Source organism: Malus sylvestris, chromosome 11 (genome assembly GCF_916048215.2).
Source record: "Malus sylvestris chromosome 11, drMalSylv7.2, whole genome shotgun sequence".
NCBI lineage: Eukaryota > Viridiplantae > Streptophyta > Magnoliopsida > Rosales > Rosaceae > Malus > Malus sylvestris.
In genome coordinates this window covers 10,674,268-10,687,892 of record NC_062270.1, presented here as the reverse complement: position 1 = coordinate 10,687,892, position 13,625 = coordinate 10,674,268, and the positions used below count along the sequence as shown (strand labels likewise).

General features: G+C 36.9%; 1 protein-coding gene and 1 pseudogene across 1 annotated transcript; both read right to left on the bottom strand.

Moving 5' to 3' along the window:
• Positions 1-2,173: 2,173 nt before the first annotated feature.
• Positions 2,174-5,171, bottom strand: LOC126589310 (protein NRT1/ PTR FAMILY 2.7-like). Its single transcript, XM_050254580.1, has 4 exons — positions 4,613-5,171; positions 4,281-4,498; positions 3,342-3,880; positions 2,174-3,148 (listed from the first exon to the last, which is right to left on the bottom strand). Exons 1-4 carry the CDS (start codon positions 4,701-4,703, stop codon positions 2,329-2,331), a joined length of 1,668 nt encoding a protein of 555 aa, XP_050110537.1. The 5' UTR covers positions 4,704-5,171; the 3' UTR covers positions 2,174-2,328.
• A 253-nt stretch (positions 5,172-5,424) lies between these two features.
• On the bottom strand, positions 5,425-13,348 carry LOC126589312 (protein NRT1/ PTR FAMILY 2.7-like; annotated as a pseudogene).
• Between the last annotated feature and the right edge of the window lie 277 nt (positions 13,349-13,625).

The window sequence follows — 13,625 nt, the reverse complement described above, 5'->3', positions numbered from 1 at the left end:
GATCTTGAAGTGTCGATAGGTACATGAAGTTTGGGGAAGAGATTGGTGTTGTGCTGATGATGGTGGACTTCGATTGGGTGGAGTGGGATTTAGGAAATGGAGGATTAGGGAGTTAATTTGGGTGGGGTGGACTTTCTTAGAAAGTCGAGTCTTTTTGTTTTTTTTTTTAAATAAAAAATGGAGAGGCTATCAGCCTCCCACGTGATCTAGATGGTGTTGTCATACTAGGGCCAGCCTTGAGGGGGTGCGAGGAGTGCGACCGCACATGGCCCTTGTTTTTTCGGGACCCCTAAATTTAATAACCTTTGAAATATACGAGATATATACCATAAACGTGAGCATATTAAACAAAGCAGTCATAGCCGATTTGGCAGGTGCTGTTTTTGCTATCTATCTGTGTACGGGTTCGAGTCCTTGCCTGCCTATATTTACAATTATGAATTTTTTTCAGCTGTGTTTATTTCATATTGGGCTTTTTTTGGGGTTTTTTTTCCTCCAAAGCTAGATAAGTTGACACACCCCGACCTGGAAAAGTCGAAACGTTTTGGTCATCAGCAGGAGGTGATGTAACCATAAGGGTAAGTGATGCAAGAAGTGAATAAAATTAAAACCCACGAATTGCGCACTCTTTCACTGTTTAGTTCTAATTAGTTTTAATTTTATTCACTTCTTGCATCACTTACCCTTATGTTTACGTCACCTCTTGGTGATGGCCAGCATGTTTCGACCTTTCCAGGTCGGGGTGTGTCAATTTTGTATCAGAGCCTAACCCTGGCTGTGGTGTGCCGACGAGGACGTCGGGCCCCTTAAGGGGGGTGGATTGTAAGATCCCACATCACCTAGGGGAGTGATCATTATATGTATACTCTCATCCCTACCGGGCACGAGGCCTTTTGGGAGCTCACTGGCTTCAGGTTCCATCGGAACTTCGAAGTTAAGCGAGTAGCGCACGAGAGCACTCTCATGATGGGTGACCCACTGGGAAGTTCTCATGTGAGTTCCCAAAAACAAAACCGTGAGGGCGTGGTCGGGGCCCAAAGCGGACAATATCATGCTACGGTGGTGGAGCGGGCTCAGGATGTGGTGGACCCCGGGCCAGGATGTGACATAAGTATTATTAAATACAAACGGATACATTTATTTTTAATTATGAATTTAACCATTTATCTTCTAGTCACTATTTGATGGTCATCTAATTTTCATTTTATTTTAAAACCATTTTGTCATCCATATATCAATGATCTGTTTAACACATAAATTTTTATTGAGATGAACTCTGGATGATAATAAAGAGCAACAATGGTTCTAAGTATAATATTTGAACGGTAATATGATAAGTACATATCCACCATACCATGCTTTTTCTATTAAAAAGCAAGGAATTTCAAACCCAAAAACATAAGGGATGCATATAGATACACAAACCCAACACACCATGTTTCATTTTTATTTATTTTCTTGTGCATTATATTTATGCACATAAAAAATATAAAAGAAAATATAACAACCAAAATTTTAGGCCATGTAAGGGCCCCCGTTTGGATCTTGCATGGGGTCTCTAAAATCTCAGGACCAGCCCTGTGTCATACAACACATCAATGCTCACCGTTTTACTTAAAAAAACTCACGTGGCCTAGATAGCACGTGACTTAGGATTTACAAATAATACTTGACAAAAAATGATCGCACGATGTACAATAAACAGTTAGGATGTAGGGATCCCTAGGATCCCACAAAGTGAATCCGGAGAAGATCCTCTTTCGAAGCAGACAATGGAAGGTAGAGGATGCCTCTGAAGCATTTTGTCAAACACATTGAAAGCATAATCAAGATTAGTAACTATCACAAGATGGTATGGCTGGGTATTTCAAGATTTGGTTGGTATGGAAGCTCGAGTGAGTCATAGCCAACGTTCAAAGATTGCATTTTTTTACCATTGGAAATAGTATTTCTGACGAACAATGAAGTTATTCACGAGATTCGAACCTAAGACCTCTCACTTACAAGTGAAGAAGGATACCACCAGACTGTAGTAATAAGTGGCAACAAACAATTTATTTTAAATCTTCTTGTTTAGAAAGGGTGTGTTGCCTTCATGGTTAGGACATTTCTCTTCAATCTACTTCGTTCTGGTTACAAACCCTCATCTTCCTCTTAGTGTACTAACAAGATCTCTTTTAAATCCAAGAGCTTTGCATTTAAAGCCAAATTGAGACCCGCAACATGAATGGTGCCAATTTGGAACTCTACTTTAGACAAAAGTAATATTGTCCAAATCGAGAACTTAAATAGTTCATATTTCAGTATAAGATCGATAGACATTATTTTCTAACCTTCAGAGACTGAGGAGCTACTATCTTCCACTCCCTTAACATTCTGATACTTGTACAACTTGGCACATAACAAAAAATAACCAAAGTTGAGCACACCTATCACAACCACAACCCAGTACACATTGTCTATCCTCCCTTCGTTTATATCATCCGGCAGCCATTCTGTAACCCTCCGAAAAAGATCAACCAGCGCCGTGCTCAAGTAAAAAGCAATGGCTATTATCATCGCAACCATTGCAGTCGCCGTGGTACGAAGTGACGCTGGAAATTCTTGATAGCAAAACTGAAGTTCCCCCGGGAAATGAAATGCTTCACCGATGCCCACCAAAACCAACTGTGGGAATAACCACATGACCAACATTGGCACCTTGGAACCGTGAGCTGTTTTGAGACGCTTTGACTCGACCAATGCGGAAACAGCCATGCCTGTGATATTTAGGACATGACCAATTCCTAGTCTTTGGAGGGGAGTCGGAGATTTATGGGTCAGTTTCTGCCAGCCGGGATATAGGATACGATCAATTATTGGGACAGCGATGCAAGAGGCGATTGTAACCACGACTAGGACAGATCCAACCGGGACTTTGAAATGTGATCCAATGTGACGGTCCATCTTTAGAGCTTGCAGGACCGTTAAGCTCATTTGAATCGCTATTGGGGTACTTATAAATATGCTGGAAGACCACACGGGGAAAATTCTAATGATAGTTTTGAGATCTTCTACTTGCTGGAGTGTGCACAACCTCCATGGCCTTGCAATTGAGCCGTCAGGCTTCAAGTCCCCTTCTGTTTCCAGGGCTGCGCTGTTCAGGAATCTGCAACAACATGATGATTACAGATCAAAAACATCAGGGAAAAGCTCATTTGAATTATACACACGATGTCACTTATTATCTTCTAGTTATCTTTTTTATTTGGCCTCACAGTCAAAAAACAAGAGGCGTGCAATAAAGAAGACACCAAGATAAAATCAATGTGAGGATACAGAACATGTGGAAATTCTGGTACCTGAAACTCTTTTTAGGTGCTGCGGGAGTTGTCTTTGCCTCTCCATCATTGTGGTAGTGGTAATCTTCCCTTCGAGATGTGAGCTTAACATTCCATTTCCGGATACTAGCAACAACAACACGAGCTATATTCACAAATGGGCTACCTTGTGGCTTATCACGACGATAGAAATGGATTCCAGATGAGAATACGACCAGACCAATCAAATTAACAAGAGCAGATAGGCCAAATCCCAACCCCCAACTGACACTGTCCTCAATATACACAACGACAGTAGAACTTACAACAGTCGCCGTATACATGGCAAAGAAAAACCAGTTAAAGAAAATCCCTTGATTTTTAGGCTTGTCAAATTGGTTTGCTCCCATTGTTGCTATAGTAAAGCGAGTGCCTCCCAGTCCAATTGATCCCAGCGTTATACTAGCATATAGGACTGCAAACTGAACTTTTGATGGTGTTTCGCACAAGCTAGATCCATTCTCACATGAAGGGGGCCTCAAGGAATCAAGAGTTGCAGTCAAAGTGAATAGGACCAATCCCTGCGAAGAATAAATTGTAATGAATTTAAAAATGAGTTTAGACGTGTATTGAAAATTTTCAGAGAACAAGTTGGTTCAACAGGAAAATTAAAAATGCGACGATATGTATTGCCCGCAGGTACCCGAGGTACAGCTCAAATACGAGAAGAAAATATGGAAACCTTCCTACCGTGTCTCTAGCACCAACTATTTAAGGATTCAGATGATTCAGATGCTTCAGATGCTTCATTGTAGGCTAATACTGTTCCGTTAAGCAGAGAATTGAAAGTGTATTATCCTATAAAACTCAACTTTACGTTGCAAATTGGAAGTGTATAATCCCACATCAACAATTAACAGAACTATCATGGCTAAGTGAGCGTGTGTGCTTGTTAGAGTGGAGACAGAGCGAGGCTATTACCAGAAAAGAGACACAAGACGAGATCAGGATGACAGGGAAACAGCCAAAGAAAGAGTCTGCAACAATTGCTCCAATGATAGGAAATAAACTAGTGCAACCATTGACAACATTTGACACCTGAGTAGCATCAATGCTCTTCACGTTAAACTCCTCAATCAGATACACAACCAGATTTGCTTGCCATCCTCCAGCAGCAAGTGTCAAGCACATTAAAGTTCCTGCTCAAAACAAAATAAGATCATATGGTTTGCTAAGTGAACAACAGAAGTGCATGAGAGAGAGAGAGAGAGAGAGAGAGAGAGAGAGAGAGAGAGAGAGAGAGAGAGAGAAACCTATGATGAATAAAAAGATGATCCAACCACCACGTTTACCACCAGCATCCACCATTTGTCCTTCACTGTCCATGGGGAGTGATGCATCCATGTTAATACCCAGATGGTGTAAATAAATCCATTAAGCACCAACTTTCAACTTTCCAGTAGTTGTAGCACTGTAGATAAATCCAGCCAGTCATTGGGATGCCTCAACTTTCGACTAGCTAAGTTTTCGAGCACCAAATCAGCCTTCAAGAAGACCTATTTGAAGGAAACCTCAAGCAAGGGTTTTAACTCAAGTAAGCAAGTTCATGTTACTAGGAGCAGTTTGTGAATCTCAATCACACCGTAATTTTGGCACTCATTTTCAACCTCCTGCACTCCTATGTGAGTAAAAAGAATGTAAAATATACAGTTTAGAGTGCAGATGTTTAAAAAATGAGCGTGAAAATCGTAACCCTACGACAACAACATCCAACAATAAAGAATTGGCTTATTATTGTTGGCTAACATACTGGCCATAGTCGGTATACCAATAATGCTGGAAATGAAAAAATAGTGACAAGATAACAAATTAAGCCGGCAAGGAGGACTTTATGTGAAATGAGTTTTGATTGGTTTATTGCTCAACATAATTATATCTATCTATTCTTATTCTATTAAGAGAAGAGGGTTTGTCAAAATTTTGCCCTTTTTCTTCCAATGTTACCCTCACTTTTGAATATACAATGTTGACATGAGGAGGGCAAAATAGTAATTTTGTATCTTTTGAGAAAATAACAATCATACCCCTATTTTCCCTATTTTACCCTCACGTTTGATACACAATATTTACTTAAAGAGGGCAAAATGGTAATTATGTAATATTAAGAATAATATGCCCTTGATAGGAGATCACATCATCATTGTCTCATACTCTTTTTAAAAATTTAAAAAACTAAATATGTTAAGCTCATTTGAATGTGAGCTTAACCGGGATGTTAAAATGTGAACCAATGTGACGGTCCATCTTCAGAGGTTGGAGGACCGTTAAGCTCATTTGAATCGCTATGGGGGTACTTATAAATATGTTGGATGACCAACAGGGTAAAATTCTTATGGTAGTTTTGAGATCTTCTACTTGCTGGAGTGTGCACAACCTCCATGGCCTTGTAATTGAGCCGTCGGGCTTCAAGTCCCCTTCTGTTTCCAGGGCTGCATTGTTCAGAAATCTGCAACAAGAGAGCAAACAGAATTGCTTACCATCATTATTTCCTTGATTGTGCATGGCACTCTGTTTCCTACTGAAATAGTACTGTGTATATATCCATCCAAACTCAACAAAATAATGATTACAGATAGAAAACATTGGGGAAAAGCTTCCTTGCTTGTTGACTCACGTAAAGTGAACAACGCAGGTGTTCCCCAAAAGCTGTTTCGAACATCCTAAAGTGGCCAACTCGCTGATCAATAATCCCACCATCACCGAGGATGGATTCCATAGCGGGCCTCAGCAGAACTATCTCATCACATTACATGAATCTTCAGCAACAGAAGATAAGTGAAATTATGTCTACAAGATTTTGCAAAATTGAATACAAGATTTTTCTATCCTCAACTTTACATTCTTTTTTCCATCATAGATCATACAGAAAAGCTAGAGGTCTTGTTAGGTGAAGCTTGATAGGGTTGACTTATGTCACCCGTGAATTATACACACGACGTCACTTATTATCTTCTAGTTATCTTTTGTATTTGGCCTCACAGTTCAAAAAACATGCGGCGTGTAATAAAGAAGACACCAATGTAAAATCAATGTAAGGATGCACAAAATGTGGAAATTCTGGTACCTGAAAGTGAAACTCCTTTTAGGTGCTGCAGGAGTCGTCTTTGCCTCTCCATCATTGTGTTAGTGGTAATCCTCCCTTCTGGATGAGAGCTTAACGTTCCATTTCCGGATACTAGCAACAATAACATGAGCTATTTTCACGAATGGACTACCTTGTGGCTTATCACGACAATAGAAATGGGTTCCAGATGCGAATATGACCAGACCAATCAGATTAACAAGAGCAGATAAGCCAAATCCCAACACCCAACTGACACTGTCCTCAATATACACAAACGACAGTAGAACTTACAACAGTTGCTGTATACATGGCAAAGAAAAACCAGTTAAAGAAAATCCCTTGATTTTTAGGCTTGTCAAATTGGTTTGCTCCCATTGTTGCTATAGTAAAGCGAGTGCCTCTGAGTCCAATTGATGCCAGAGTTATACTAGCATATAGGACCGCAAACTGAATTTTTGATGGTGTTTTGCACAAGCTAGATCCATTCTCACATGAAGAGGGCCTCAAGGAATCAAGAGTTGCAGTCAAAGTGAATAGGACCAATCCCTGCAAAGAATAAATTGTAACGAACTTAAAAATGAGACTAGACGTGTATTGAAGATTTTCAAAGACAAGTTGGTTCCACTGGAAAATTGAAAAATGTGACGATATGTATTGCCCACAGGTAGCCGAGGTACAGCTCAAATATGAGAAGAAAATATGGAAACCTTCCTACCGTGTCTCTAGCTCCAACTATTTAAGGATTCAGATGCTTCATCTTAGGCTAATAATGCTCCATTAAGCAGAGAACTGAAAGTGTATTATCTTATAAAAACTCAACTTTATGTTGCAAATTGGAAGTGTATTATCCTACATCAATGAGTAAAAGAACTATCATGGCTATGTGAGCATGTGTGCTTGTTAGAGTAGAGACCGAGCGAGGCTATTACCAGAAAAGAGACACAAGAAGAGATCAGGATGACAGGGAAACAGCCAAAGAAAGAGTCTGCAATAATTGCTCCAATGATAGGAAGCAAACTAGTGCAACCATTGACAACATTTGACACCTGAGTAGCATCAATGCTCTTCACTTAAACTCCTAAATCAGATACAGAATCAGATTTGCTTGCCATCCTCCAGCAGCAAGTGTCAAGCACATTAAAGCTCCTGCTCAAAATAAAATACGATCACATGATTTGCTAAGAAAGAAGTTTTCTTTTTCACTTCCTTGTAGTCATAAGTGAACAACAGAAGTACATGAGAGAGGGAGGGGGGGGGGGGGGTGAGAGGGGGAGAGAGAGAGAGAGAGATACCTATCATGAATAAAAAGATGATCCAACCACCGCGTTTACCACCATCATCCACCATTTGTCCTTCTCTGTCCACAGAGAGTGATGCATCCATCTTACAACCCAGCTGATGCAACTCTGTCAGCGTGGTTTCCTCTTTTCGAGATGCATGTTCACACAAGCTCCCATCATTATATAAACGTGTAAACAAGCTGGTGCAGTCCTGTACATGCCACACTAACTGTGGTCTAGCATCGTTCTGTTATTATCAAAGGACCCAACTAAAGATGCTTCCTAACATTAAGCACCAACTGTCAACCTTAAAATCGTTGTAGTACTGTAGATAAATCCACCCACAATCTTCGTAGTCCTGTAGATGCCTCAACTTTCGACTTGATATGTTTTCGAGCACCAAATCAGCCTTCGAGAATACCTATTTGAAGGAAACCTCAAGCAAGGGGTTTAACTCAAGTAAGCGAGTCTTGTAATTGCTTTTACTAGGAGCAGTTATGTAAATCTATATAAGACTTCCTAATTTTCACTCATTTTCAACCTCCTGCACTCCTATGTTAGCATAGAAATAATGTGAATATACAGTTTAGAGTACACAAATGGTTAAAAAATGAGCGTGAAAATCGTAATCCTACCAAAACGACATCCCACAATAAAGAATTGGCTTATTAGTGTTGGCTAACATGTTTGCAATCGAAAGGTATACGACTAATGCTGGAAATAATAATATAGTGGCAAGGACTGATGCGAAATGACTGATGCAAGACCAAATAGAAAGATTATCAAAGAATAATGTCTAAAAGCATCCAGTATGAAACTCATTGCTCCACTCTAACGCTATAAGAGCAAAAGGTGAGCTAAAAAGCTGCTAAATAATCCATGGATATGAGCCATGAGGGATCAACAACTACTTTCTGCGGGAGCGAAAGTTGTAGGTGTCACAATCACCCTGTCACGTGCAGTGGCGGATCCAGGATATTAATATCGGGTGCTCCCAATATTCAAGCTAAAAAAAAAAAGATTACCATTGCAATATTAAATGATAAATTACAACTTTTTATTCATAATCTTTATACAAACAACAATTTAGTGTAACCCTTTCCATCATTTTTTAACAAGATCACTAATTCCTTGCGATTAAGAAAAGTTATTTCTCAAACAAATAGAATAAATATAAATATCAAATTGATCTTGAAATGCCTAATTAAGTTGATCTTGAAGTGTCGATAGGTACATGAAGTTTGGGGAAGAGATTGGTGGTGTGCTGATGATGGTGGACTTCGGTTGGGTGGAGTGGGATTTAGGAAATGGAGGATTAGGGAGTTAACTAGCAGCGGTGCCCGCACAATGCTGCGGGTATAGAGTAGCATTTATATACACATAGAAATCTATTTATGACCATATGGATTGCTAGTTTTGTTGTGATTGTTGTTCGAATATGAAGAAATATGCATATAGTCAGCCTATTTTACCTAATGATTACCAAAGTATAGAGATGCAGTTGATTTTAAGTTGCCAATGGGATAAAATACCTGGAGTTGGAGATAAACTTGGTGAAAGTAGAAATCTTCAAGATGCAAACAAATTGATCCTGGTTTTTGTCGCAGAATGTCCTTTCATCAGAGCAAATTATAGCAAAACTTTTAAAACCAAATGAAATTGTGAGAAATGATTAGGAAAGCAGAATTTTTCTAGACTATGCAGAGAAATAAAATTAAATTAAAAAAAAAAAAAAGTGAGTTCAAATAGATAGAAGATGAGAGTTTTACATACACAAAACTCATTGAACAATTTGTTAACTATATATAGATACACTGAACAGATAATATTATTTAATGAGTGTTTTAATTTATCATAGGTTTTTTTGTTACCAAAATTTACCAATTCGAATCAAATTCACCAAAAAAGCATACATGTTTTTTCGTTAACCTGTACATACATTTGTGAATAATTAAAGAAAAACTGTAGTTTAAAAATGTCACATCCCGGCCCGGGTTCACCACATTCCGGGCCCGTTCCACCATCGTAGCACGATATTGTCTACTTTGGGCTTACCATTCCCTCACGGTTTTGTTTTTGGGAACTCACAAGCAACTTCCCAGTGGGTCACCCATCCTGGGAGTGCTCTGGCCTCCTTCTCGCTTAACTTCGGAGTTCCTATGGAACCCGAAGCCAGTGAGCTCCCAAAATGCCTCGTGCTAGGTAGGGATGAGAATATATATTTAAGGATCACTCCCCTGGGCGATGTGGGATGTTACAAAAAATCTCTCTTCTTCAACAGAATTTTGTAGGCGGATATAAGTATTTTGATTTTGTAGAAGCAAAGCAAGTTGGATAATGTGTAAACATACATAGATTATGAGGCTGAGAACATAAGTCATCTTTTATAGTAATAAACTATAATTTTAAGAAATTTCATTACCATTTCATTCGAGAGGATAAAGTTTGAACGCCCTGAAATTTGTGGAAGCTCAACTCCTGCAATATGAATAGTGACAAAAAGGGCTCAATTGTTGAGAAGCATTTGTTAAAAAAAATTAAAAAATTAAAAAATTAAAAAAATTAGAGGAAAAAAAAAGATCTGTAGTATCATTTATGGTTTTTGGTAAGATACATATATTTACAAAGATAAACTTTGTCTGACCTTGAAGAGAACAGCAAGTAACCATGCTAAATTGCCTGATGTCACAGACTTAAATATTTATTGTTGATTATACTTTCAATGTATCCAAACAGAGTACATGAATATATTAAATTTAATTTTTTTTTTAAATGAGAAGAACAACACCCATAAATTCTTAATACAGAGAGCTAAATAAATATATATCTAAGCTTGTAGGGGTTTTTTAATTTGATCTAATAGATGTAGAATTTAGGTTTGAAAGTAGATAGATGTATATCATAGATTTCAAACTGCAGTATAATATTGATTAATGTGAACAAAAGTATAAATAAATTAAAATATGTGAAATCGAGGACTTACTCGGATTGTGAATTTACATAATGTCAGTTCACCGTTGTACTTTCATGAACAGAATAAAGGGTTAATTTTATACAATTTAAGACGGTGAAGAGACAAATGGTTACATCATTTCCCAAAATGTGATGAAATGATGTTTAAAGATTATAAAACTATGTACAAAATCACAAACTGCACACCATGTGTATTAAGAGGATGGGCAAATTTTATAAAACCTATTACCAAATGAAAATAATAGTGTGAAGTTTGATTAAAAATCAGAAACTGCACACCATGCATATTAAGAGGATGGATCAGATTTAGCTAAATAGGTTGCTCTCTGCAATATAGAGATGTTTTTTATGCTCCATTATTCGGAGGAAAAATCATCATTTCCATCTTTTCTCCTCAAAGGAATTAGCTATTAGCAATTTATATACAAACTTTATTATTTTGACCTACCCTAAATGTATGGCCAATTTTTTATCTATGCATTAAAAGGTTTAAGATAAACATGGAATAGTATGAGTACAAATGTTCCCACCAAAGATACACCGTCTCTACATGCTTTAACTTAGCGAAAGAATACATTACGTATAGAAGAATTATTAAATCTAATCAATGAATAACAGCAACGGTGCATGGATAGATTTAACAATTCTGCTATTGGTAAGATGTTCCTTAACTTAATTAAAGCATGTGGAGATGGCATATTTCTACTTTTTTATGTTTAACTTAACCTCTCAATGTGTAGGCAAGGCCATGTATTTAGATTAGATAAATAGAAGATAGTCTGTATATAAATTAGTAGTAACTAATTCCCCTGAGGAGAAAGGTCAGTAAATATTGAATTTAAATGTAGAAAAGTAATAAAAAAAAAGTAATAAAACGTTAATTTATTTGACATACTCTTGGATCCTTGTATTTACATGTTCTTGAAACCTATTTGTTGAAGTTGTGACATACCTGTTACATTAGTGATTTATGTTCTTTTTCTTCAAATTATTAAACAAACCTTTTAACTGCTTAACCATACCTGGAAACCAATTTTACAAACTTCACTTATTAAAATATGATTAAATACAATTATTTCAGTACAGTAAGCAATTAGAAACAACACACAGCTATAGACAATGGGTGATGTAATGGTTAAAAACTATGTAAACCATGTACATATATAAAAATGCAGCACTTACTTAAGTTGAAGGTTAAGAGAATGCTTTTAGTAGCAGGAAAAGTATCGTTAGATTGAGTTTTCTGCGATGATTATCTTCTCTATAGAAAACAGTATCAGATGAAAGTTCAAAAAATGTAAGGTCATGTTATATTTGCTGAGAATAAAAGCAGTATTAGTGAAACGGATGTCAAAATTTAATGACCTACAATACATTTTACTGAATTAACAAAACTCAGAATACTCGCATTGTTAACCAAATACATATAAGCTTTGTCGTGCAAAACAAATTTTATGCATCTGTTTATATAAATAAGAGTTAACAGCTCCTTGTCCACATTATCTTTCCAATAATACCGAATTATCAAAAAATTAGAACCAAACAGATTGTTTATTAATGACCTGCTCTATATACATATGTATTACTTTGCAACCACCAGAGAACACTATTTGACAACGAAAGAAAATGAAATGCCTCATCATTGAGAAAAATTGATAGCATGAATGTTCTTGATCCTTAATAAAAAAGAAAGGTACTCATTTTCAAAAAGGTAACTGAATCATATACTTTCAGTAGTTACATGATTGATTAACTTAAGTAAAATATGGTTGAATTCATAATTAAGCTTTAATTAGTCACTCAAGCTTTTAAACTGGTGTAAAAGCTTCAAGCAATCTGAAATACTTTCCTTTTCAAACCTTTTTCGTCTCTATACATTGATCTAAACAAAACTTTAATTAAGCATTCAAGCTTTTAAACCTCTGTAAAACCCTTAAGTAATGTTAAATCCTTTGCTTTTGAAAGCTTTTTGGTTTCTGGACATTGATTTAAACCAATAACGAAAACAACTCTAAAAAATAATTGGAAAACAAATTGAGTCTTTTTTTTAAGAACGATTAGAATGTACCAATTTTGTAGCAAAAAATTATACACACGGTAAACCAATTTGTTACAGCCAGCATAAACACAACAGAGAACCAAATTGCCACAGTTTTTTTCAGGGTTCCTTTCAAACAAATACAAACTGAGAATCGAAAATTACACGTAGTTGTTGTAAAACATACCCAAGCTCAATATAATTTTCTTTGTCAATAATCTGAAGAGGCAGCATGCGATTAGTCACCAATTTCACAAAAACTTTGTCCCAACCTGCAGATCCGCAGAAAAAACAAAAACAAAGACCTTAAATTTCTTGGCCTAGAGATAGCAAAATGAGGATAAAACACGAAGAACAAACTAACCTTAAAGTTCTTCCCCGACGATCGCAAGATGAGAAGAAAACGCCCAACAACAAAGCATTCAATAACGGGAGAGACTGGAAACTAAATCCAAAAAAACAAAAATCAAACGCTGGACCTCTACTAAGACAATTTTGCGAAAGAAAAAGAAAGGATTTGAGACCAAAAGACGGGCTGACGAAGTGGTAGAAAATCGCAGACTCACATGGACGGAGGGAGGTAAGGCCCAGTGGGGGCACATGCCCCCCCCTCTCATCCCTGTTTTTTTCATTACAAATTATTCAATTAATCATCCCCATTTTTTTGCTTTACAAATTATTCAATTAATCATATTAAAATAGTGAAAATCCTCTTTTAGTTTTTAAATGCCCCTCCGTCTTGTATATTTTTCTCACGTACTAATGTCTAAACTTTGTTGAGTTGCATGTATTTAGTTAATTAGTACAAATGAGCATTAGATTGTAAACAATTCAAGACAAAATTAGACAATAGAGTAATAAAATTAGGCATTTTGTAATTAATTTTTTCAGCATTTGTAAAAGAACTAGCT